Genomic DNA, 27,878 nt, shown 5'->3' on the forward strand with positions numbered 1-27,878 from the left:
ATGTCTGAAACAGAGCCAGTGAAGCGTGGCACACCCCAGGATTCGATCCTCTCGCCGTTACTATTCTCTATCATTATTAACGGCCTATCAGAATCTCTCTCTGATTCTGGTATGGTTATTAGCCTGAGTTTGCTGATGACTCCAGCACCTGGAAATCAGGGTCCAATTTGGTTAAGCTAGCTAAGGATGCACAAGCTGGTATGGACTCTCTGTGGAGGTGGGCGCAAAATTGGGCCTTCAAAATATCTGAAACCAAAACTTTGGGCATCATATTTGGCAATCGAAACAAGCACAATTTGAATGTATCATTAGGTGGTACTCCAATTAAATTTGTTAAAACGGTCCAATTTCTTGGCTTACATTTGGATCAAAAATTAACATTCGGGCCACATATCAAGGATTTGGTCAACAGATGTAAGAAGGATTTAAATGTCATGAGGATGTTAAAAGGCAGCGCACTGATTTGGGACTGATAAGAATAGCCTTTTACTCCTATATAATTTCTTAATATGTTCAAAGATAGATTATGGGGCTCAAATCTATTCTTGTGCAAAAATAACTCATTTAAACAAACTTGATACCTTTCAAAACACTGCCCTCCGGTTGGCACTGGGGGCCCTTCAACCCACATCTGCTAGGGACCTGGAGTTTGAGGCCGGTATTTTACCCCTATCAATTTGAAGGAAATCTCAAACATAAAAATACTACATCTGGGTTCGAGTCTCAAGTACAGATTAATTAATTTTGATTAACAAATATATGGTCAAACCCTTATCTATACAGATGGAAATAAGGACCCGGACTCTGGCAGGGTAACCTTGGCGGTTGTTATACCTTGCCTACAATTTGAAAAAATTGATAGACTCACCAACAACACATCCATCTATACTGCTGAGCTCCTTGCAATTAAAATGCTATGCAATGGATTTATAACAGTAATACCTTTTTTTCGTATTAACAAAGCTGTCATATTCTCAGATTCTCTCTTCACAGATCTCTCTGAAATCCAACAATAGTCAGTGGAGACCAGATTTATTAAATGAAATTACATTTTTATATAATAAAGTCTTAAACCTACGAAAACAAGTTACCATGGTTTGGTGCCCTGCACATTTAGGGATCTCGGGCAATGAACAAGCAGACAGGGCGGCCAAAATGGGCTTAAATCTCAACAGTGTCACTGAATCAATCTCACTCTTCCCAACTGAGGTTTATTCAATAATTAAAAAATATATTGTTAACTTATGGCAGGCTGAACTTAATTCCAGCCAAGGGCATCTTAAACATATCCATTACTCAGTTGGGCTCAGCCGCCCAATTCAATATCCAATAATTCTAAAATAGACAAGGCTATTACAAGACTGAGATTGGGCACAACCCTATTGCCAGGGGATATGGGGCAATACATTAAGTAAGTTGATCACAACTGTGCCGAATGCAGAGTGAGGTATGATATAGCCCACTTATTGCATGAGTGTGGCCCATACGAAAATTCCAGCCGTAAAGTAGCAGGAAAAGACACGGAAATTGGACGTAAATTTTTTCCAGGCGTAAAGCACACGTATTTTTTTAAGAGCAGGAAAAATATGAAAAGTATGGGCGTAATTTTCTATTTTTTACGGCTGTACTTTTCTGTAGGGACGTAAAGTTTGACTTAGAATTTTGAGGTGATGTAAACTGAATCAAAATGCTTAAGTTCTATTTTACGCCCGTAAAATAAAATCACGGCTGTAAAAGTGTACTTAGGTTTTTTAGTTGGAATCTAGATATTTAAAAGCTGAAATATTCTTCTATGCCCAGAAAATGCATTCATCTGGATATAGTTTGTTGCTACTCCTGTGAAAATTTAACGTCAATCTTCAATAAGTTTGACATTGGTCTCTTCTTCTAAATGGGATTTGTCTATTTAATATTAGTAATATAAGTATTGTAGTGTATTACCCTGTATCTTTCATGCTTAAAACTTTTCACCTTCAATGATAAGATGAAACTCGTTGTTTTATTAAAATAGGAAAATGCATATTATACAATGCTTGATATGGGTAATGTATTACAGGTATTGTTGGAACAACATTACATATGGTGCATTGAGACACAATATACTTGAAAGGTCAGAAAATGAAGAGGCTACAACTTCAACTAGATTGAACAGCAAGTAATAAAAAATCAACTGATTACATGAACTTTTAGTGAAACAAATTACAATCTTTTTAACAAACAGTTGAGTTTAATTTGTAGATGTGAAACAAAATTGATTTCATAAACCTAAAAAACAAGCAATACATCTTTGGTTATATATGTATTTTAGGGATAGGTTTTGTGTTTGTTATCATTTGTTGCTTGTTACTGGTATCTTTTCCCAAATGTTCCAGATTTCAAAAAAAGTAAGATTCTATCAAACATGTGACAATTAAACAATATCTAAGATTCCTATGAAAATCAGTAAAATATCAATAAATTGATATAATTAGGCCCAATAAAACCCCAAATAAAACTAAAATGGAAATGTAACGTCTATATGATTATGTAATAACAATTAACAAACATCATTAAGGGTCTAAAATAAAAAATCCCCATCAAGTTCTGTCAATTATTACAAAAGTTATAGTGCTTTTCCTATATTGTATATCAACTAAAAGATAAATAGTCAATTTAACAATAAATAAGGAAATATTACTCTAATTTAACCTCCCCCACAAAAAAATGCTTATTGTTTACAAATTTCATATATAATATTTATTAACAACAATCTTTGAGTGACTTAATTAAGAAAACCCCATCAATTTTCATTGAAAATTAAAAAAAGATATGGCCATTTCCCTATGATATATAAATTTAATACTGAATCTGCATAATTACTTATTTATAATGGCCATGTATAGTACAAGGGAAGTAACTTAGAAAATGGACCTGGTACTGATTTTTCAATAGGCAAACTAAATTTACTTAATAAACAGCCCTATAAACATAAGATGTTACCAATAAAATCTATTTTGAGTATAAATTAGTTAATATTGACAAAGATAACACAATACATTTTAATAATATGGAAATTAAGAAGTTGTATAGCCAATAAAGGAAAATTACTGTAAATAGTATAAGTTGTCTTCTCTCCTCTTAAATATTTGTGGTTTGTTTGACACCATGTTATAAACTAACTTAATTAAGATACATATGATCATATGGAAAGTACTATGATAGATTTGCAATGTTAATAAATTAAAAAAATGTCCTTAAATCACTTTATTAAAGGAATTTTCTTTTCTTAAACAACAAATACAACATGTCAGAGGGGGAATTTACACTTATATGATAAATATTGAACCAGGGCTTCCACTAGGAATTTTTTTTTAGGAAGTCAGGACTTTCTTTCAAGGAATTTTTGAAGTCATGAGGAAAATTTCTGGAAGTCAGTTGTTCTTTCGCGTATAATTTTCATGTTTCACAAGCTTCTAAAAATGTCATTCCTTTGTAATGTATTAAGTTCAAGGTACCTTCACATGAATGTTGGGTAAATAAATAAGAAAATTACCCTGAAAAGGACTGTATTGTTGTTATTTAAGAACATAACCATGTAGAACCTTTCATTGATATCATTCAAACATTAGCTAATTGGTATAACAAAAAAAAAATATTTCCCAAAAAAATAAAAACTTTTAATTCTTTTATCAATCATGGTACAATAGCATACAACTTACAAATTTAACAATCATAAATGAGAAGTACTACATGATCAAACTTTTTTCAAACATTATAGTAAATGCATTACATAATGTTGTCATAAGTAAATTTAAGGGTATGAATTTATTAATAACAGAAAAAATTATCAATACATGCACAGGATCATTATCAATAATAAGATAATGCAGAATACAAAATGTAACATCATTTCTTTGTCTATTTTACAGAAATATGTACAGGCACAATAAAAAAAATCTTACTTAATTAGTATTCTAGCTTATACTTTTAATACTTATTGTTAAGCCAATAAAGGGTATAATAATTATATTTGTATGATTTATTGCTTGGAATGAAGTTTTTGTTGATATAATGATAAATAATATTTACAAAAAAAATGTACAGGCACAGATAAAAAATAGTCAACAATCCTTACTAAGTAAACCTAGCTTATTTTTTATTATATAAAGTATATTTAATTGATTACTTTGATATTGCCACAGGCTTCGAATGAACTTAAGAAATCCATGAGGATACTTCTAAAAGATATTTACAAAAATATGTACAGGCAAAGAGAAAAATATTAAACAATAATCTCAATAAATGTAAATCATTCGTGAGAAAGACAACATAATCACCGTTTTGACGATGACTTTTGTGTTTTTGTCAAATAAATATGTACATTTAACACATTCAAAACATTTTTTTTCCATATTCTGTATACCTTGTCAATCTACAAGTGTCTTATGATAATAGAAGGAAACTGATAAAAAACTAGATTTAGCTACTTTTAATGAGATAACCTTTGTTGCTTCAGTGATTAATTCACGAATTCGGCGTTACTTTGAAAAATGGTCTCAAATACGTTCTATCTGCTAAATTAAGTGTTATATGACACGAGTAGATTGGAAAATGTCTCAGGTACACTGAATATAAAAAATCGTAAAGTTATATGTATGTTGTATTGTATTTAAAGATATCAACGAAACTAAAAATCGCCATCAATATACTAGTCAGGTCGTCATTTTCAAGAATAATCTTGAAAAATAAACATTTTCATGAAAATAATTTTGATGAGGTTTAAAGTATAATGTCTTAGCAACCGTATGCGCTAATTCATTTCTACAGTAAAAATATTGGTCCATTTACTTACCGCGGTGCACGTTTTAGCCACTAAATTGCACAATTCTGCGTTACACTTGCACAATTCCTGCGTTATTTGCACATTCCTGCGTTACTGGATAAACAAGGTGCTATCTAAAAAGGCCGTTCTTTTTAGAAATAATCTTAGTATTTAAACTAGGTACGGAATCAATCCCATCTTATTAGTCGCCGGTAGAAACCGGCGACCATATTTGTAACATTTTAATAGAATATCTATGGTAGGAGAATACCTTAAAAGCAAATCAATAATTGAACAATGAAAGACCACATTTATTTTCAATTAACCTTAAAAATTCAAACATATGATAACGTTTCCGAATTAAATGAAATATACAAATAACCTTACAATTTTTATCAAGTTGATTAATGATGTATCCCATGGATAAGTCATTAAAGGGATACTTTACTAATGAGCCGTGTCACGACAAAACCAACATAATGGGTTTTGAACCAGCATGGATCCAGACCAGCCTGCGCATCCGCGCAGTTTTATCAGGATCCATGCTGTTCGCTTACAAACCCTATAACAAGTAGAGAAACTGATAGCGAACAGCATGGGTCCAGATCAGACTGCGCAGATGCGCAGGCTGGTCTGGGTCACAGACACTTGGGGTTTGGAGCTCAAAAAGCCTTTAAAATCCAAATAACATGCATATTTGTCAATCCCAGCACAAGTACTGATCATATATATCAAAAAAACTTAATATAAGCCGTTTTGAAAAAAAAAATCATATTTCAACATCTATAATAATACACATATTATAGATGTTGAAATATGATTTTTTTTCAAAACGGCTTATATTACGTTTTTTTGATATATATGATCAGTACATGTGCTGGGATTGACAAATATGCATTTTATTTGGATTTTAAAGGCGTTTTGAGCTCCAAACCCCAAGTGTCTGTGATCTGGGTCAATGCTGGTCGCAAACCCATTATCTTGGTTTTGTCGTGACACGGCTCACTTTTTTCTTAGTGTCAGACGTTGCTATTTTTTTCCAAATAAATTATGAATGATATTTGAAATGACATTGTTAAATCAGTTGGTTTTATTTTTTTATTTTTATTTAATTATGTTCTTTTATAAGAATCACGTGACTGTCATTCGACCGTTCGACAAACCCGTCACGTGACTACAGTTGGTAAGCAAACACATGGTTGCTGTTGTAATATGGAGAATGCAGGAAGATGAGCCCAAGTATCACATACCATTACAAAGCTTTCTCTAAGTAATCATCTTTTAAAATTTTCATTGCGTTAATTAATACTGTTTATGCTATTTAAACTACCATTATGTCTTTAGACATCAAGTTAATATATTATTATTATTATTATCATCATTTTTATTTATAATTGCTTTTTTTTTAAATAATTAAACAGATTCGATGAATGATAAAACCTATGTAATCAAAGTTTAATCTACATGTTTATGATAACATCAGATTTTATATACTGATAACCATCACTTCTGAACTTCCCTTATTCCTTAAAGCGTTAATATTATGATGATTTACCTCTCCATGAACCACAGCGTGTACAAACATGACTAACTTTTAATTAACAATATCTCACTTTTATCATGCATTCAATCTGTCATTTTTAATATTTTTATTATTATTCAATTAATTCAACTCAATTGAATTCATGTAGGAGCGGGCGAAATTCAACATAGATAACATCAGAAATGTCTTTGTCACAGGGTAAAATAATTAACTACAACTCCTGGCTAGGTCCGTCAATTTAATGAATGTAATACGAAGAAAAATCCGAATAACATAAATTCATGATTATAATACAAGTTAATTAAACATACATAAAAACAACAATACAACAATTGAGCAATGCAAATAAGAATTATTTCAAGTAAATGAATAAAATGAAAATGATCTTACCACAGCGTCTCAATACAGAATGAAAATAACTTAATAATAAGATATTTCTTATCAAAAATTCTATTAGATAAATAAAAATAATTCATAAATTAAGTAAATTCTGTTATACTGTATATCTTTACTCGTAACATAATAAGGATAAAGTGTCCTGGAGAAGGAAAGTTCGCGGGAATTTGGAAGAAAGGAAATGTTTAAAACCAATGTAAAACTTTCTCTCAAATCTCTCTCATACAACATACAAAAGGATCGGACATACAATAACAGTTCACAAAATTGCACGAGATACAGATTCTATTTAATTTAAAGTACTATAAACATACTCCCGTTTCTTAAAATGGTTTTGATTTTTTTGGTTTTCTGTTTTAATTTCAAAAACTATCTGATCGGGTATTAACCTGAACCATTTTTATTTTTTTTAAATGCATTTATTTTAGGTCGCCGCCGGAAAGCCCATATGTGCGACCGTCCACTCAAGTCGGGTCATCCTAGAGCGTCCCGCCGAGATTTTTCGTCGATTTTTTTCCAGCTTAATTGGTGGAGGAAGACCCCAGGTGCCCCTCCAGGCATTATTTCAGGCACGAGCGGGCATCTGGGTAGAGCCGCCGACCTTCCGTAAGCCAGCTGGATGGCTTTCTCACATGAAATATTTCGACCCGCGTGAGGATCGAACCTACAGTGGTGGGAGACCTGTGATCTCAAGTCAGCGACCTTATTCACTCGGTCACGGAGGCCCGTTCTTTAGCGTCTGATTTAGTTCAATTATAGTTATATCAGTATTTTAAGTACTTTGATTTCATTTGACATGTGACGTCAAAGGGTCTCAACCCGGTACTGAAATAGACCGGACCCGTTGTAGTCTAGAAAGTAGTATTTATTGCATCTGTGTAGTTTTTTGTGTTATATGGTGACTTTAATTTTTTTTGTGTATTCTCTCATTTTGACCTCATTTGTTGCTGGAAGGATTAAAAATGTACTACCCACCACTAGTCAGGAGTTTTAATGCTACCGCAGCATCTGCGATGCGATGGCATATAGCGATTCACATGTGTGTGTGTGTGTGTGTGTGTGCGTGCGCGTGCGCGTGCGCGTGCGTGTGCGTGTTATATAGATTATATAGTGAACTAAAAAATCTTCTTGTGAAAAACCACTTGTCCAATTTCAACCAAACTTGGCAGGATTGATCCTTGGGTGAAGGGCTTCAAAAGTTGTTCAAAGAATTTCATTCCATGCCGAATTCTGGTTGCCATGGCAACCAAAGGAATTATCAGCATAAATTTAAAAAATATTCTTGTAAAGACCCACAAGGCCGAGAGCATAGATATTTTGCATAAGGCATTGTCTAGTAGACCTCTACCAAGATTGTTCAAATAAAAGCCCTAAGGGTTAAAATTGGCCCCGCCCCGGCGGTACAAGGCTTAGAGCTCTGATATCAGGTATATGACATCATCTATAGGTACTCTACCAAAGTTGTTCAAATTTTGCCTCTAGTGTCAAAATTAGCCCCGCCCCAGAGGCGATGGTTTTCCTTTAATGTATATAGTAAAAACTTAAAAAATCATCTTCTCTAAATTGACAAAGGCTAGAGGTTAGATATTTTGCATGAAACATTGTCTAGTGAACCTCTACCAAGACTGTTCAAATTATAGCCCTGATTTTATTATTATTTGCTGATGATATGGCCATCGAGGGCAAGTCACAAATAGAACTTCAAAACAATTTAGATCTTTTATATTCATATTGTAATACTTGGGGCCTCAAGGTAAATACTGCAAAAACTAAAGTAATGGTTTTTAGAAAGCTTGGAGGACTTCTACCCACAGAACACTGGACCTACGATGGCCAAATCTTAGATATTGTAAATGATTTTAACTACCTGGGTACTGTTTTTAACTATACTGGTAATTTCACACTTAATCAGGAACATGTAATAGGGAAAGCATTAAAGGCTCTAAATGTTTTATTTTATAACTGTAAGAAATTTGATTTAAAACCAAAAATATTATGCCAGTTATTTGATGCACTTGTTGGCTCTATCTTAGGATATGGATCTGAAATATGGGGGTACACAAAATCTAAGGAAATAGAAAGAATTTATTTAAAATTTTGCAAACGATTATTAAATGTACGACATAATACTTGTTCTGCTGCTGTTTTTGGTGAATTAGGAAGATATCCATAATATGTGTCCCGTTATGTTAGAATAATTAAATTTTGGTGCAAGCTGAAAAACTCTGATAATATCATTTTAAATATAATGTATAAAGAAGGTGTAATTGATTGTAAAAGGGGTGTAAAAATTGGGTCTCAAACGTGAAGAAGTTGTTATGGGATTATGGTTTTGCTGATATTTTTGATAGTGATAATTATATAGATCCTAAATTGTTTCTTCAAAATTTTAAAAGTAGAGTTATTGATACGTATAAACAAGAATGGGCCAGTCTCCTAGATCGAAGTTCTGTTTTATGTAATTACAAACATTTTAAATCGTGTCTTTGTTACGAAAATTATCTTGACATTTTACCACGTAAATTTAGAATGTTTTTTTGTCGATTAAGACTATCTGTTCATCCTCTCAAAATACAAACAGGAAGGTATTCCACTAATAACATTCCTCGTGAACAAAGATATTGTCAGTGCTGTAATGTTTTAGATGTAGAGGATGAGTATCATTTCATATGTGTGTGTTCAAGATTTGTAGATTTACGTAAAAAATATCTAAAAAAAACTACTATTATAACAGACCATCTATGTTTAAATTTACTGAATTATTGTGTAGTAATATTAAAAAAATATTAATAAATGTTTGCAAATATATTAAAGAAGCTTTAAAACTAAGAAATTCAATTTTGAACTCTCAATTGTAGTTTATCCTCTTATGAATTTGGTGCTTGTAATTGTTATGTTTATATTTATTATAATCACTCGCCATACATATATTTATGTGATTATGTTGTATATATTTATTCACTGCATGTAAACAAGACGATGTACTTTGTATAAGTCTGGAAAATAAAAGTTCTGGTCAGTTCTGTTCTGTTCTACCAAAGTTGTTCAAATTTTGCCTCTAGTGTCAAAATTAGTCTCGCCCCGGGTTCATAGGTTTTCCTTATATGTATACAGTAAACACTTTAAAAAAATCATCTTCTCTAAATTGACAAAGGCTAGAGGTTAGATATTTTACATGAAACATTGTGTAATGAACCTCTAGCAAGATTGTTCAAATTATAGCCCTGGGATCAAAATTGGCCTTGCCCAGGGAGTCATTGATGTTCAGTCACTTTGTACATATAGTAAAAAATTAAATCCTCTTGTCTGAAGGTACTAGGCTTAGAGCTTGATATTTTGTATATAATATCATCTATGGGTCCTCTACCAAAGTTGTTTGAATTATGCTCCAAGTGTTAAAATTGCCCTGCCCCAGAGGCGATGGTTTTCCTTATATGTACATACATTTGTAGTAAAAACTTGAGAATAAAATCTTCTTCTCTGAATTGGCAAAGGCTAGAGGTTAGATATTTGGCATGAGACTTTGTGTAGTCCTCTACCAAGATTGTTCAAATTTACAGCGCTGGTGTCAAAATTGGCCCCTCCCCGGGGTCATTGATTCTTACTATGTACATATAATAAAATATTAAAAAATCTTCTTTTGTGGGGGTACAAGGCTTAGAGCTTTGATGTTTGCTTTATTATATCATCAATAGGTCCTCAACCAAAGTTTTTCAAATTTTGCCCCTGGTGTCAAAATTTGCCTGCCCTTTTCATTATGTACACATAGTAAAAACAAACTGAAACAAATGTTTTCTGAATTGTAGAAAGCTACAGCTTAGATATTTGACATGAAAAGTTTGGTTGAACTGTATCAATATTGTTTGAATTAAAGCCTTGGGTCAAAATTTCGCCTTGCCTTAGGGGACAGTGACCTAATTTCTTGTCCTTTGATGTACAGCCATGAAATTTGGACTATGTGCACAGTTTTAGCTGTAAAATCAGGTGACCTAAATTTTGATAATGTGACCTACTTTCTTGTCCTTTGATGTGCAGCTATATGAAATTTGAACCATGTGCACAGATTTTGATAACAGCTGGCCTAGCTTTTGACAAAGTGTCTTACTGTGTTGTCCTTTGATGTAAAGTCATGGAATTTTGGCCATGTGAAATATGACTTTCACCACCAAAATCACTAGACTCGACTGCATTGATAGATTTCTACTCTGATCTTTTATTTGAATAACAATAGATTTAACCACTAATCTGATAATAAGAATTATATAGGTCAGTGATCTATGCATTATGGCAATCTTCAATTGTATATATAGAAACAAAATAATCTGTTCCTTCATTACAATTTAGTGTTGTATTAATGCGGTGGCATAGCATTTTTCACAAATGCATTCTTGTTTAAGTGGTGAATTTAAACAGTGTAACAACAGAATGAAGATTTCTGAAAAAAGTAGATGGCTAACACATTATATTTCGGGCATCATTTGACTTAGATAGTGTTGATGTTTAAAGTTGAAGACTGTATATAATTCAACAAGAACATTGGAATCCAGAATTAAGCCTAAAATGTGACTGATTTACAATAGAACAAAGAGTATGAAAATTCACTGGGCCGAGACCAATATAAGAGATAAGAAAATGGGTTTTCTCAGGAACCAGTTGATGGATATGGATGGAACTTTGCCTTATTGTTGTCATGATAATTAAGGGTAAGTGACAGGTTTGAAAATTTTAAATCTTATTTCAAAATTTAAATTTTGACATTTTAAATTGGGACAAATGTTAGTTTTGTTGTCTCCCATTTAAATGTAGGTGTCTGCTACTGTGTCAGTGAGCTGGAAGAAGGATACAGAGATTTGAATGAAAGATTTAATACATTTTAATGAATTAAAACTTAAAGTTTAATTTGAAATTAAAAATGAAATTTAAATATTTTAGAAATCAGTTTATAAATTAATGAATTTTATTTTTGTACCCAGTGTTTAGCAATATACAATAGCTTTTTTCAGTTTTTTTTTCCAGATTTATATATTAAAAATGATAGTTTTTGAGAAGTGCATCTTAAATTATGGAGACACCATGTATTGCAAGGATTGGGGTGTGTGTGTTTTCAGACTGGTTACATTGGTAAAAAAGAGTGATTGGCATGCTCATTCCAGAGATCTTAGGGGTCCATCAAGCACGGCCATGGGATTCGAACAACGTAGCACCATAGTAGTCTATTGGTCACATGGACCACAACACATTATAGGCGCTGACAATTTAGCAAAGGATATATGCAAAGCAAACCCTTCAATATTAGCCAAGCCACAAGGTGACATGGTGATAATGCGCCACAGTTTGGCGCATTTCGTAGCTACAAGTAGAAAAGGCGATAACGGTATTTGTTATGTTGTCTTCAGCGACAACACAACACGTAAAAGCGTAACAAATCAGCCACCATAGACAATTGAACAGGACAAATGTGTTTCTCATTGTTGGAAATATAGACATTTTCCGTGTAGTGAAATAAATCTGTGCTGTGTTGCAGAGTGTATTTTTAATATACACACATTTGAAAGATTTTCAATTTTTTTTATTTAACAGTGAAGATTTTGTATAATTGACTCATTTGTTGTTGTTGTAGCTGCTACAGCAGTTGAATTAGGTTAGGTTTATAATGTCTAAACTGGTATTTTGCATGCATTTTTAAGCACACAATATTTAGTCATCCTGTGTGAATCAACAAATCAAGCCATTAATTTACACATAATTTTCTTTGTTTTTAGATACCAGAATTACACCATATATGCCTCTTAAAATTTCCTACTGCTGTGTGTTACATTTTTTTTTCAGACCTTGCAGTTACCTGAAAGCTATTGGGTTTGAGTAAAGGCCCTTCCCTTATCCTGGTTCAGATCTATGGAAGAAGTCCTACAGCTCGGTTTGGAAGCAGCTTTGTCAGGACACATTGAGAAGGTAAAAACTTATGTCTAGTTTGAAATTTAGCTATTGACGCTAGCTACTCCCAATGCTCCGCCTCGGCCAATATTTGGTAGATATTTTGGTGAATATGAGGAGAAAATTTCTCAAATTCTGACTATTTTAAAACTTCTCAATGATTTAAAGTGGGAGACAGTATTGTGCTATCTTTTTAAAGTATATTTGTGTGAGATTTGGCTACTCTTACTTTGTCAGAAGACATAGCCCATGTTGCTATAATAACCTCTTTACTTACCTTAAGATTACCCCTGTTTGTCTTATTGATATCTTAAGCAAACAATGTAGAATGTATATGTTGGTACTTTAATTTATTTACCAAGGTATATAGGTTAAAGTCATAATCAGTAAGTTTTATAACACTATTGAAAGAAAAAGTTATAAAAAAGCACATTTAATTGTGATTACTTGTATTGTAACCTAAAATTGCATGTTCTCTTTTAAAGAAATGGAAATTCTATAACAAATTTAAAGCAATAAGGACTTATTCTTTCATAAAATAACTATATAACATTAGCCGGTAACATAAAACTTTATTTAAAAAAAATCCATTGGCAGAATCAAAAGATATGACAGTATTTGTAATATAAGTCTTTGCGTAAAATTCTGTTGGCCGAGTCTGATTTTTCGCATCAAGGTTCAAATTTAAGAAATGGCTCTGAATTAATGTAACTTGTGGTGGCATGTCAAACCTATATAATTGTATTTGTATAACACTAAATAACTAGGTAATGAGTATTAATTTTGGCTTAACTTAAATTTTGGATCCATTTAGGTCTCAACCCTGTACGGAATTAGACCGGACCCGTTGTAGTTCTTTTAAATTTTAAAGTGGCCCAATTTAAGTAATCTCTAGCTTGATTGGTCAAAATTAAAGTGTATTTATTGCATCTGTGTATTTTTTTGTGTTATATGGTGACTTCAAAAGTTGTTTTTTTTGTGTATTCTCTAGGACCTCATTTGTTGGCCGAAGGATTGAAGATGTACTAACCACCACTAGTCAGGAGTTTTTAAGTGGTGAATTTAAACAGTGTTACAACAGAATGAAGATTTCTGAAAAAAGTAGATGGCTAACACATTATATTTCGGGCATCATTTGACTTAGATAGTGTTGATATTTAAAGTTGAAGACTGTATATAATTCAACAAGAACAGTGGAATCCAGAATTAAGCCCCAAATGTGACTGATTAACTATAGAACAAAGAGTACAAAAATTCACTGGGCCGAGACCAAAGCGCGTACCGGCCAGATTGTGTCTCGCGTGAATATTTGTCTACGACAAAGGCTGCGACGTCACAGAAACACTACGTCAACGACACGTTTCATAAAACGGTCGTGCGACGTTGTCTCAGACGTATGACACGGACAATAAAATGTCGTAGACTACGACACGTTGATAAAACGACCCTGACCTTTTTCCTCATTTTTCTACAACTACATATAATTGTGACTTCAGAATATAGGCTTAAATACTTCATCAGGTTTTCAAACATTTGACCACAGCATTTATAAACATTTTAAATTGGATATTAATTTCCAAATTTATGATTTCTCGTGTTTATTTTTATTAAATGACTTACGATTAAGATAATGTGTAAATTTCAACATCAAAGCATAACTGTTAATTGAATTAACACAAGCACGTGGAAAGCATAGCAAAGTAGAATTCTTATAGGAAAAAAGATAACCGACTTTGATGTTAACTTTTATGGAAGAAAAGCGCTAAAGAACCTCATACTTGAAATTCGCCTTTATGATTCTTCGGATGTTTTTGTACAAAAAAAGCGTTAACCCTCTATTGAAGGCACTAGATTATACAGAACCTCCACCAATACTTCTACTCACTTAAAATCACTACGAGCCCTTCATTTAAATGAAATTGCAATGTAATATTTTGATTTTACGCTCCTAATTTTGATGTGTCAGACTAAGCACAGAATATGCAAAGCTAGCAATAATTTTAAACATTACTTTTAGAAATTATGTTCTTACACAATCCCAACAATCCCACTTGTATTGCAATTTCCCTAAGGATAGTTAAATAAATTAAAACGCAATTGACTGATGATTATCATCCCTCGGCAATTCCAATTTTTTCTATATAATATTCAGATATTTGTAAAGTTTTGTATACGATGGATGTCTTGAAAATATGCTTTCTTGTCATGCTATGTAAGTACATATGTTTAAATCAGCGAAATTGTTTGTAATATTTTAAGAACAAATATTTCATACTTTTCATTTATGGAGTATTTTCTAATTGATAATTAATGATCAGTAAATTAAAAGAAACTGTTATTTTTATCAGCGGGTCCATTTATTTAATCTACAGTGTCACTTATTTTTTATGTTCTATCTATAGGGCAAGTGGAAACTGTAGGTTCGCAGAAGCTACTTAGTGAGAGAGCAAACTCATTGAGGTCAATAGAAAAATTGATAGTGTATATAAAACTTGGGAATGATGAGGTTTGTGCTGGTGTACAAATGTCTGACGCTTGGATACTCACTCTTGCTGACTGTGTCGATAAAAACATGTAAGTTGTACCATATTTTATTACTAAGTGAGAAATATCTGTTTCATATCATTTTTTATCCTATAAGTTTTTTTTTTGGTTTTTCTTACCACTAGCCCCTTACCGAAACAGGTTAAAATCAATTTAGTGACTTTTAGATTCTTCATTCGAGGAAGCTATCTATCTAGCCTGAAGAACGTCTCCCTCCACCAGTAATGCTGAAAACTCCCAATATGACCCGTACTGCATAGGTGCGACTTAAAACCAAACCAAATAAATCACACTTAAAATGGGTTATTGGAGTTTTAAGCAAATATTTATAACGCAAAAGAAGACACAAGGGCGCCATCTAGAAGAATCTTTACTTAAACGAGACTGACGAAACTTTAGTCTTCAAGCCACTTGTATTAAGCAACCGGGTTAAGCATAATTCGACATTAAAACAAGAAAATTGAAAAAAAATGAATTAAGAAACATCCACGTTCATACGGCGGTTATCATGGAATCTCCAATGTGTATGACACCTTCGTGGCATTCCATTAAAAAAGCGTATGGTCCCAAAGTAAAAGAAAGCGTGAGCTTAAATATGAAAACAATAGGAAAATCTAAACAAAATGGAATGTTGGCAAATATTGTTTATTTACAAAAACGTTTATTTTTCTATTTGTTATTAAATAGCTCTGAATATATTTCATTCTTAGTTGAAATTAATGCACCTGTCGTTTCATACGATATATAAAAAGTTAACGTTCAATGCCTTCCTTGCGACAAATACCAACACATACATAGTTTATTAATTTTCTCTATGTATATAATCATATAGATTTTCTCTATGTATCTCATACGATCTCGGATACCGGGCGTCCCTGATCTCGTGATTTCACCCGACCATTTTGAAAACCTGCGCGACGGAAATCGACGTAATATTACGAGATTAACAATTACCACTATTTATTTAAATAAATGTGCCTCTTAAGAATAAATCTATTTAAGGATGTTCAAATTAAACTTAACTATTTTTTTTTATTTCCTTGTCTAAAATTTGAAGGAAAGAGCCAACTTAAACCCCTTTACCGCGAAAAAGGGAAAAGGTTTTAAAAATCAATTTTTAATGTTTAAATTATGAGTAACAGACCTTTCGAATGATATTAAATATGAGATTGTTAAAGGAAAATAATTTTGTAATTATTATAACAAAACTACTATAATTTGCATTTTATCAGTCGCCATTTCTTTTGCCAGTGATTCAGAAGTTACCAGTATATTATATTTCCATTTCGTAAAATTGCAACGTTTGACGCTAAGAAACAAGTAGAATATCCCTGTCAATGACCTATCAATAGGGATAATGTAATTTTACTTTTAAGATGTTATGTAGGGCTATTTTTTAAGATGCCAATATTTGTATATTTTCATTTCATCGAGCAACGTTATTATATATTTGAAATTTTAAGATTAATGAAAAATAATTGCGATCTTTTAATTGTTCAATAATTGATTTGCTTTAATTTTGAGATAAGCTCTTCTTCTAACATAGATATGCTTTTAAACTGTTACAAATATAGTTGCCAGTTCTACCAGAAACTAATTAAGTTATTAACAAACCAAAAGAACCTGCCTTCATTGTAAACTAAATTAACACTTGAACTTACTTTTTCTGACGGGTAGAGGGGAGGGAAATGAAATACATGAAGTACGAAAGCATGATTTCCATGCTTGACTGTCTTTTTTTGTGTGTATCTCAAAAATTGTTAAAACATCACTATCGGTTATATGTTTGGGACTATAATACATATTGGAATAATAAAGTTTAAGTATGTATATATTTTTTTATTATCGGTGAGTATCATTTTTTTCATCATAATTATAACTACATTTAACAGTTTTATTATCTTACAGTTTAACTTAAAAAAATGCTGTTTTGCATTGTCTCTAAATATATAAAAAAATGAAATCGGAGCCATTGAATGCCTACAGTTATAATAAGGTGAATACTCTTAATTCACCACAAATCTACAATTGTTGCAAATTGTGCTTTGATTGTTTTTCTTCGTTTATAACACTGAGTCAGAAAGTTCGTGTTTATTTCTGTTAAATTGGATATAGTCACGTGTTTACTTAGTTAAAATATATGATCACTTACGCTGAAAAATTAAATAAATGGAGATATGTTTAAAAATGCTTGTACCTTACTAATGTTCTTTTTAATTCACCATTACAAACTGATTGACATTTTTGCACACAAAAAGTAAAATAAATAAAAATAAATCAGAAAAATGAATTAATTTGTAAAAGTTTTGTTCAGTTGGGTTAACACATCAACATAATAAAGCTCAACAATAAAATAAAACTAAACAAAAATTGATAGCGTCCATCAAACTTTTCCAAATTAAATCTTTTTTTTAATTGCCCGTCTGTTCTAAATGCTAAAGTAATTAAACGAGATAGTTATTTTTCATATGTCCTAGAAATTTATTTGTCAGATTTTTTTATTTATTTTTTTTCTTTTAATTTTAGCAAGCTCGGAAAGTACAGAATCATATACCAGGATGGTTCAAAACAGGTCATTGCTGAAGACAGGGTGAGTGAGATTGGTTTTTTTATATGTGCATTATACTTTATAATTTTCTTAAAGTGTACAGGTCTACAAAGCGCATATTTTCCATATTTTTTTTCAAATACTGATTCGGATCAGCCATTGCTCAAGCCAATATAGTTTTAACGGTGTGTAAGTTGGATATCGGCCTCGTACATCGATCTTTCTGTTTAGGAAAGACCTGGTTACGAATTTCATGTGACACCGAGAGCGCATAGCGCTCGAGGTGTTTCATGAAATTCGTGACCAGGTCTTTCCTAAACAGAAAGATCGATGTACGAGGCCGATATCCAACTTACACACCGTTAAAACTATATTGGCTTGAGCAATGGCTGATCCGAAGCATTCGATGAATTGCACAAATATTATTTTTAACACAACGCATATACAGGTAAGCTTTTATCAACGTTCTGCTTAAATACAATATATCCTTTGCTTTCCCCTTAAAATAAAATCAAAAAAGCTAAATGTGCAATTTGTCAATAATAAAGTGAATAGATCTGTAAAAGAAGGTATGTTAAGTATGTCGTATCAGACAATGCAGATTCTAGGACATTTGTCCCCGGACAGTTGATCCCGGACGTATGTCCCCTTTTTTGCCGTTGTGACTTGTGACTTGTCATCTTGTGTATAGATTTTATGTATGCCAATGGAAACATTTTAGTTTTATTTATTTATGGATGCTATTTTGACTTTCACAAATTTGCGCGAGAGATTTTGTGTATTTAAGTACAATGAAATGTCGACAATAGGCGATGAATTATGGTAGCAAACAATTCAACAATAAAATATTTTTTTAAAACAGGGAGGGGGGGTTCGCCCCTTCCAAAGATATGAGGGGACAAATGACCGCCATTGCAAAAAGGGGGCAAACTTCCGAGGGGGCAACTGTCCGAAGGGCAATATGTGGATACCAAGCAGACCAAGAAAGACTTACATATGCATATTGTTGACAAGTGTGAAATATATGAACCGAAACTATATTTTATATAGCATATTATAAAGTGTTCTAGAATAAAATATGATCGTTCATCATAAAATGTTTTAAACTAAATCACTAATAACTTTATTTACATTTTAAAATCGTAATGAGTATGCTGTGATTTGTGCTATATAGTTTCATAGATATGAACTTAAAGCTTCCATTTTGTTATATTATGAACTTAATGACAGAATTACTATTACTTTAAAAAATGACGCGATTAAATAAATGTTAAATGTGTCCTAACTTTGACATGCTATCCATTATTTTTATTGAAAGATTTAATATAGGGATGCTGGAATAATTGCTTAGTTAAAAGGGTTTTAATTTTTGATTGCATTTCATGTTTTCTTTGTCTGCGCATAGGCAGGTCTATTTTTTCACGTGTATTTCATGACCGGGTCTGTCTGACTAGAACAGACCTGTGCACGTGCAAAAGATAGACCTCATAACGGACTTTCTTTTGTTTAAACAGGTCTATCCGAAAAATATAGACCTGTCACAAACAATAGAGGAGGTGTGTAAAAAATAGAAATTTATGATTTGGTATTCTCATAGCTAGGAAAACTAAAGTTAATAAAGTTCTTATTGGTTTAGAATCATCATTTATATGATGAATAATAATATTTTGTTCTACAACATTTTATTATCTACTATATAAATATATATAATGTCGGTTCATGTATCTCACACTTGCCAACAACTTCCAAAAATAATAGTTTCATGATTTGTTGTTGTCTGATACTGAATTATTCATTGTATTCCAGATCCTTCTTTTATACACCAGTTTATTTGTATTCTGTGGTGTAAGATTAAAACAATACAATGAAAATTGTACAAAGTAAAAAAAAACCGATATGTTGTCCTTCTACGTGTTATAGATATGAACTATTGACTCTTTAGTATTATACATGATTCAATTGCAATTTTGTTGAGTTTTAAACAGTTCAGCTTAGAGCCGGTTTTATCAATAGTGAATATACTTCATATCAAGCGCGATTTAATTTGCAGTTAAATGGAAATTACTTTTTATACATTAAGTAACTTATTTCCTTACACGACGAGTTTTGAATGTTAAAAATGAAAGGTACGCCAATATCGACGGTCCTTAACACCAAGACAACCAGAACCCGAAGTACCTCCGTGGAATAAAACTTCTTTTTTAAGTATCAAAGTATCAAATTTCATTCTTTCTGATATCAAATTTCAAAAATGTATGTTTAAGCAGTTAATGGCAAAATATTATTTCCATGCTTTCAGGACTCAGTTGGCGAAGAATTCGTTCTTCTTCAGATGGAGACAACTAAAGAAACAAAAACTAAATTTGCAAAACTTTCTGACTCAATGTCACCCTCACCCGACTACGATTATCAGCTCTACAGTAAGGACGAGTCCGGTAAGTTTTGAAGAAATTATAATTGTTTGTTTGTTAAATTGCATTGCCATCATTTCGTTCTTTCCTCATCATTCCAATATTCTAAAGAACAATTAAATCAGATTATCAGGTTAAAGTTTAAAACATTTATTTTCAGCGTCTGTATACGACTTTCATAAATGTTTATGCATTATAACCAAAGCGACATTCACTTTTCATTTTCTTTTAGAAAAACAATTTTCAATCGTTTCAAATTAACTATTTCAGTAATTTAATCATAAGCGTTTGCTTACTTTAATGAAATGCTGAACAGTCAAAAATATTTTATTATTATTTTCTAAAGACAACTCTTTGTTACCAACTAAAAGTAATTGGACATTTAAAGGGTGAAATTGCCTTAATTCGTTAAAAAGATCAATTCTCTCATTTCTATACATGTAAAGACATCCACTTATTGTGGGCAAATATGATATTCCATCTTAATTCTTTTTAAAATATGAAACTATTTATCTAAAAATAACATTGTTTGCCTGGAGAAAGGCTATTTAAATGCTGCTTTTACCGACTCGAGAATCCTTTTACTCTTTATATCTCAACTACGATCATTTAGTGCTTGATATATTGTTTTCAAGTGAGCAAATATATTTTAGTTTTAAGCTTTTGAAATATCATATTTTGACACATTTGGGCCTGTGCTAGGGGCGTTAGGGACGTTGCATTCATTCATAATCCTTCATGTACGGACTCAATGAAACAGAGTCTGCAATTTTCGAGGGATCACTTTGTTTCCAGATTTTATTTTGTTGCCGTGGGTCCATTAACAAACATTTACTGCTTTTATAAATGTGTATAATGTAAACATGAACTGATGTACATGTATTTGATGGAATGGTTTTGTGTTATTTGATTTAATCAATGTAATAATAAAATTATGTAAAAGTGTAGTTTCTCTTTTCACTTATGACATAAGTTGCTTTAATGTATATATATTAAATTGAGTAAATTGATTCCTGTAATTATATCTTATTTACATAGGAAGTCGTTTCTCAATACTTAACGTATATATTACCAATACCGTTAATTAGTTAAAACAACCAGATTTATGGAAAATATTGATTTCAGATTAGAGATCGTTTCTTCATAATGTACAATTGATATCAAATATTCAATGTCTGTTTTAATAAATACCTCAGCACAGCTTTACTTACACTATTTAGGTTTCTTATGCTACCTTCATTAATCTATTAAAGCCGCTTATTGCTTTGATATTACAGATGAAGTAACAGCAAATGATGTTGTTTTTGTGAGCGCCAAGAAATGTGTGAAGAAAGGCATTGAAGGCAATTTTGGAGTGACGCACAAATGTTTTCAAGTCAACATGGGCAAAACTACTAAATGTTTGGTAGGTTATACTGTTATGATTTATTATCTTTATGAAACTTCAATGGACGCCAACTAAAGTACAACTAATATGCCTTATCAAACAATATATATTCAATTTATCCAATTATGTTATTTAATGAATGAATAAGTCATTTAAAGTGTAAAAAAGCCATAATTATATTTGCTGTCTGCAGTTAAAAACAAATATTGTAAATTAATTTGAAAAAAAACACCCGTAGATTATATAAAAGAAATATATTTTACATATTTCTTTTGAAGAAAATGACGCATGTACTTTTTCCGGAACGCTTCATTCTGTTTACGTAGAAATATTTGAATATCAGAGACATTCTATTACATTATTTACGAGTATCGACATAGATTAAGAAAACAGCAGGATTTTACTGTATTATATATCTTACTGCAATATGCATTCAAGCGAAATGATGTATGCTTTCAAATGAAGCTTAAAGTTTAGTTTGCAACAAGTATATAGCTTATCAATTACATTCACCCGCATATATGAATAATGCCATTCTTTTTATGTGCAAAAGTAATAAGGCTGCGTATAGATTTTAATTTGTTTCTAAAATGTTCACTTTGCTTAAGTTAACAAAAATAGTTTTTATTTGGTCTTGCTGTTTAAAACGGCAGAAAATACATTTCAAAGAATATATATCTAAGGGAGCATTTTTTATCATTTAAGCCAGGAAACCCAATATTTGGATCGAAGGAAAATAAAATCATGTTGCAAGGACTAACAGTTGCATCGTCAGATTCTTGCTCATCATCGCTTTATTCATATGCGTCGATAAAACCGCAAGTGAGCTGGATAAACACTGTCATTTTGGGTATTTATCACGATTCAATACTCCTGTTTTTATATGCCCGAAAGAATTTCGGGCATATTATGTTATACCCCATGGCGTCCGTCCGTCTGTCCGGGCGAAGATCCATTGGTCTATGAGCTTCATTCCGTCCATAATTTTAGTTAAAAAAAAAGAAGGAAATCCCATAAACCGGCTGGTTTATGTGGTAAAATTACTGGTTTATGGGGGGGAATGCCACCTAAAGATCAAAGAAAAAGCACATAAACCCCAAATGTTGACACGTCCGTCCGTCCGTTAGCAATTTGGTTTCCGGAGCATAACTTAAGTTCCATTTGGCCCACAATACTCAAACTTCGTAGGATGATTGTCCATATTGGGTTAAAGACCCTATTGATTTTGGGGTCACAAGGTCAAAGGTCAAGGTCACTATTACCTCAAAACTGAAAACAGTTTCCGGAGCATAACTTAAGTTCCATTTGGCCCACAGTGTTCAAAATTTCTTAGGAGGATTGTTATTTGAAGGAGGTAATACTTTATTTAATTTCCATGAATGCTTCATCTTTACTAAAAAAACACTTTCGGGCATATAATGCTCCGCCTAGCGGTGCTCTTGTTTGTTATTGTGATTATGTACATAATGGTGATGGAAATAGGATTTTCTTCCTTGTATTAAATAATAGAAAGTAATTACAAAAATTATTTATGCACATTCTTTATACGTTCGAGCAATTTCGGCGACAATTGTTATGCACCTGTGCGTCTGTCTGTCAGTCCGTCTGTTCGTGTCCAGTCAGCTTTTTTGAACCAATGGAAGGGTGTCACAAAGTGAATATAGACTTATTTAAGTTTTATTGTGTCTAACTAGAATGTCCAGATGTTTTGCATGTAGCATTACTTTGCTGACCTCTACAAAAGTGAAATAAATCATGACCCTTATAAGTAATCAGTATGCAGCAAACTCCTAGAACACATCCTACATAGCCAAATTATGAAACACCTTGACCTCCACAACATCCCTTCAGATCAACAACATGGATTTAGAAAACAACGCTAAACTGAAAGTCAGCTTCTTCTCACTCTTCAAGACCTGCCATAAGCCTTTGACCAAGGGGAACAAGTGGACGCCATACTACTAGACTTCAGTATAGCGTTCGACGTTGTGCCTCATCAACGACTCCTTTCCAAGGTGGATCACTACGGCATCAGAGGGACAGTCAGAAGCTGGATCGAGAGCTTCCTGTCTGACCGCAGCCAACAGGTTGTCGTTGAAGGCCACTCATCTGCATCCTCCCCAGTCACATCCAGGGTACCCCAGGGGACAGTACTAGGTCCTTTACTGTTCCTCCTTTACATCAACGACCTACCAAGGTGCGTGACTTCCATCAGCCGCCTATTTGCTGACGACAGCCTGATCTACAGGAAAATCAAATCAGAAGCTGACGCATTAGCCCTTCAAGAAGACCTTGATAGACTCCAGGAATGGGAACGCAAGTGGATGATGTCTTTCTATCCTAGCAAATGCGAAGTAATACACATCACAAAGAAAAGAAGCCCTATCATTTATGCCTACAAGGTCCACCAATCAACTCTTCAATCTGTCAAAAGTGGAAAGTACCTTGGTGTCAACATCGCAAATAATCTCTCTTGGAATATACACACAGAATCTACCATCAAGAAGGCCAAGAACTCTCTATCATTCCTTAGAAGAACATCACAAGCTGCCCACAAGACATCAAGGCCCAGGCCTACAAGACCCTTATTAGACCAATCCTGGAGTACGCAGGCACAGTCTGGGACCCACACACAGCCACCAACATCAACCAGCTGGAAGCTGTCCAAATGCGAGCTGCCCGATTTGTAAAAGGCAATTACAAAACAACCAGCAGCACCACTGCAATGATGGCAGACCTAGGCTGGCCAACTCTACAGCATCGCCGCTCCAATGCCAAACTTGTGATGGTCTACAGGATCACGCACAGCCTCATAGCCATCCCAGCTGCACAGTCTTCCACCCCCTGACACTTGGTGGCCATGGCTACGGATACAGATTTCATATCCCATTCTGCAGAACAGAAACCATGAAGTTTTCCTTTGTACCTTCGGCCAACCGCCTGTGGAACCATCTTCCAGAGCACCTAGCTACAGCAGTCAACCATGAGGCTTTCAAGGGAGGACTAGTCTTGGGGCCCAAAATATGCCGGAGTTGATTTTATTTTTAACATGTCCTTCTTTTGAATATGCACTTATTTGCCGCAAAACACTTTGTACATACACCCTGTACGTCAATGCCCCAGAGTGGGTTATGTACAGTATTGGAAGAAGAAGAAGAATGCCCTTACACTTCTATATATGTTGAATTTTAAAAATATCTTGAAATGTAATGTTCCTTTACTATAAAGGCCAAAGCTTTGATATAGTGGCATATACCATTAATTTTTAGTCTTCCAGTACAGCACCAATTGACCCGGATCTTAACAACTTGACCGCAAAATCACAAGTGCTCATCTACTGACTAAGGCCGATGCACTTTTAAGTAAATAAGAGGATCGAGGGACAATGGTTTGTCGAGTTGTTGGTTTAAAATCTTATTAAAATACAAAATCAATGTGATCTTATGCCCTTTAAAAATCAAATTTGAAAAGTGACGTTTGAAAAAATTCAACCGTTAACAGGAGCGTCCGCGACTGTTACATGTGATCCTGTTTTTAAACCAGACCAAAACAAAATAAGTTACCTTACCACTAGACGTTGGGATAAATCCAGATACGTTTCATGTTTAATTTCTTTCTAGATAAAATATAACAGCGTGAAAGGTTTTTTTATCAGAGGAACAATATTTAAATTGTTTTCGGAACATACATTTAACTGAACTGAAGATGTAAAAGGTGCATGATGTTATTTACTCCATTTGTTTTCATACTGTCTTTGAAGGTGTGATGTTGTTGTCTTTGATGAGGTATATCGCAGTTGAGGTGAAAAAGACCTAGATTGAAGCAAAAAATATTAAAACAATAAGATATTAAAAAAAATACATACATTCAAAAGGTGATTTTTTTCCAAACCAAAATTATATATTCCAATCATGTCTGTTCAATAGAAATTAACTTGGGTAAATTGCATTTTGGTCATCAGTTTTCCTACATTGTGCTATTGTAATGTATTATAATTGTAATATTTGTAACCTGTGTATCGTTTCCTGTTTATCACTGGGATTTTGTATCCTCCGTGTTATGTTGTAGTTTGTTGTTATTTGCCTATCTGCGTACGTGCTATTGTATAGTCTGTTTCGTAAGAAGAGAGGTGACTAGAAGTTGAAAGGTTGTATGAATGTGTTCAATAATATTTCATGTGCATGACACTAAAATGCCCGCGAAACATCTTCTTGCTTAAGTAAAATATTTCCCTTCGCCAGTTCCACATAGTACGAGTAACTGATAACTTACTTTACAGTATAGTCGTTGATATTAGTTGTTACCTAATAGTAAACTTGAACTTTGTATTTTGTTTGTAGGCTCGTTATTGTATGTCCAATGATAAAAGAATGAACTAGAAGAAAGTCTTCGATCATTTATCCCCGGTAACATTATATTGATACGAAAACTTTGAGATTTTAAATCAATTTTACAGATTGTGGCTCAGTCGAAAACATTCAAAATGGAAAGATTTCTCTTGACAAAAAATCCAAAACGTCCGTTGGAGCCACGGCGACAATAAAATGCGATGATGGTTATCTGGCAAGTCAGCAGAAAATTACCTGCCTGAATACCGGTAAATGGCAAAAATCCATTTGCACAATAAAAGGTAAAATTAAGTTAATATTTTTATATAAGAAAATAATGATAATGTCTTTATATATATATAATTTCTTTGTGTGAAAATTTTAGTTCTTGTTTTAATGATATACAATCAATTTGTATTTAAAAGGATAGATAACGTGACTAATTACAAAGAAGATCGATCCTACATTCTTTGATGAGTTGAATAAAAAGTAATACAGCACTATTTGTTACAAGCGTTACTCAAATGTAAAAATGTGCAACAGAGAACTTATTATTCTGTAATGAGTTATAATAATAAGCATAATTGCAAATGTTAAGTGCAATATTCTATTTAAAATAACATTTCGATGGTAACGTGGCGCTATTTAGGCATTTTCATAGTTTTATTCATATCTTAAATTTAAAGGACTCCACTGAGGTTTTTTGACATGATTGGACTGAAAATATTTTTCCAGATAAATGTACCATTTGATGTAGGTTTAGACCACTAATCTTTGTGCAAAATGTCAGATCATTCATTCGCGGACTTCGTTTTTCCAGAATGATTATTGCATATATTTCTGATTTAAGTGCCCCAACTCATTTGTGTAAGAAATTCAAATGCTATGTTTTAGGCTTTTAATTATATAAGCCTCAGTGGAGTCCCTTTAAGGTAAATAGTAACATTTATTGACATAATCTGAGAACAATAATTGAGCCGTGTCATGACAAAACCAACATAGTGGGTTTGCGACCAGCATGGATCCAGACCAGCCTGCGCATCCGCGCAGTCTGATCAGGATCCATGCTGTTCGCTTATCAACTCTATTACAAGTGGAGAAACTGATAGCGAACAGCATGGATCAGGCTGGTCTGGATCCATGCTGGTCGCAAACCCACTATGTTGGTTTTGTCATGACACGGCTCATATAGTGCATGATATTTGTTTTCATAGAAGTAAGGAATAACAGGGATATTATTTAACTGTGATTAACTATATTTTTTTAAATGCTTTGAATGCTTTATTTACGTTTTCTTGTAAAATAGTTGACAGTTTATATGTTGATATCATCGTTTTAAAGTAAAATAAACATCTTTTTGGTGGATGATAAGTGGTCTCAATGTGAAACGACTTATAAAAATAGATCACCACACTTTTGTTAATGAGACCAATATCTATTGACTAATATTTATACTACTTTTAAGTAAAAACTTTCAATAAAAAAATAATCAAAATAAATTTAATTGTTGATGAATATAATATTACTAACTTCTATTTGAATATTTTGATGAATTGTATAGAGTGCAAACAATGCCAATTAGATCACAATCGTACGACAATCAAATCTGGTGTGTAATAATCTATTCAACAATATTCTAGATAACAAGATCTGAAAGCTATTCATCCTTGTCAGCTAAACAAGTACTTCAGTAACAATAATATTCGGGCTAGTAGTCACAAAGAATGTATCAGTGTCTGGTTGTTTATAAAACAGAATAATTTTTCTCAAAATTTCCTTGAAATTCCTAGTATTTCGCACTTTCTGGGAAAACAATTGTTTCCCATTTTCTTTTGAAATGTACATATTTTCTTATTATAATTATGCCAACTTGGTTGTCATGAATTAATTGACGTTCGATCATTGTTCATAAAATAAGACTCTAATTTCGAATGTATACATTATATGAGCTCTTTGGTTTTGTTACATTACTCATGGCAATGTAAT

The 27,878-nt window shown here is 32.7% G+C and overlaps 1 protein-coding gene across 1 annotated transcript; it reads left to right on the forward strand.

Moving 5' to 3' along the window:
• LOC132750896 (uncharacterized) lies at positions 1–27,509 on the forward strand. Its single transcript, XM_060740968.1, has 11 exons — positions 1–170; positions 2,057–2,155; positions 11,849–12,114; positions 12,361–12,381; positions 15,077–15,248; positions 17,745–17,808; positions 20,066–20,201; positions 21,455–21,582; positions 22,270–22,414; positions 26,021–26,194; positions 27,454–27,509. The coding sequence occupies exons 1-11, from the start codon at positions 1–3 to the stop codon at positions 27,507–27,509; spliced, it is 1,431 nt and encodes a 476-aa protein (XP_060596951.1).
• Positions 27,510–27,878: the final 369 nt, after the last annotated feature.

This window comes from Ruditapes philippinarum, unplaced genomic scaffold, assembly GCF_026571515.1.
Source record: "Ruditapes philippinarum isolate M1 unplaced genomic scaffold, ASM2657151v2 ctg1086_1_1_1_1, whole genome shotgun sequence".
NCBI lineage: Eukaryota > Metazoa > Mollusca > Bivalvia > Venerida > Veneridae > Ruditapes > Ruditapes philippinarum.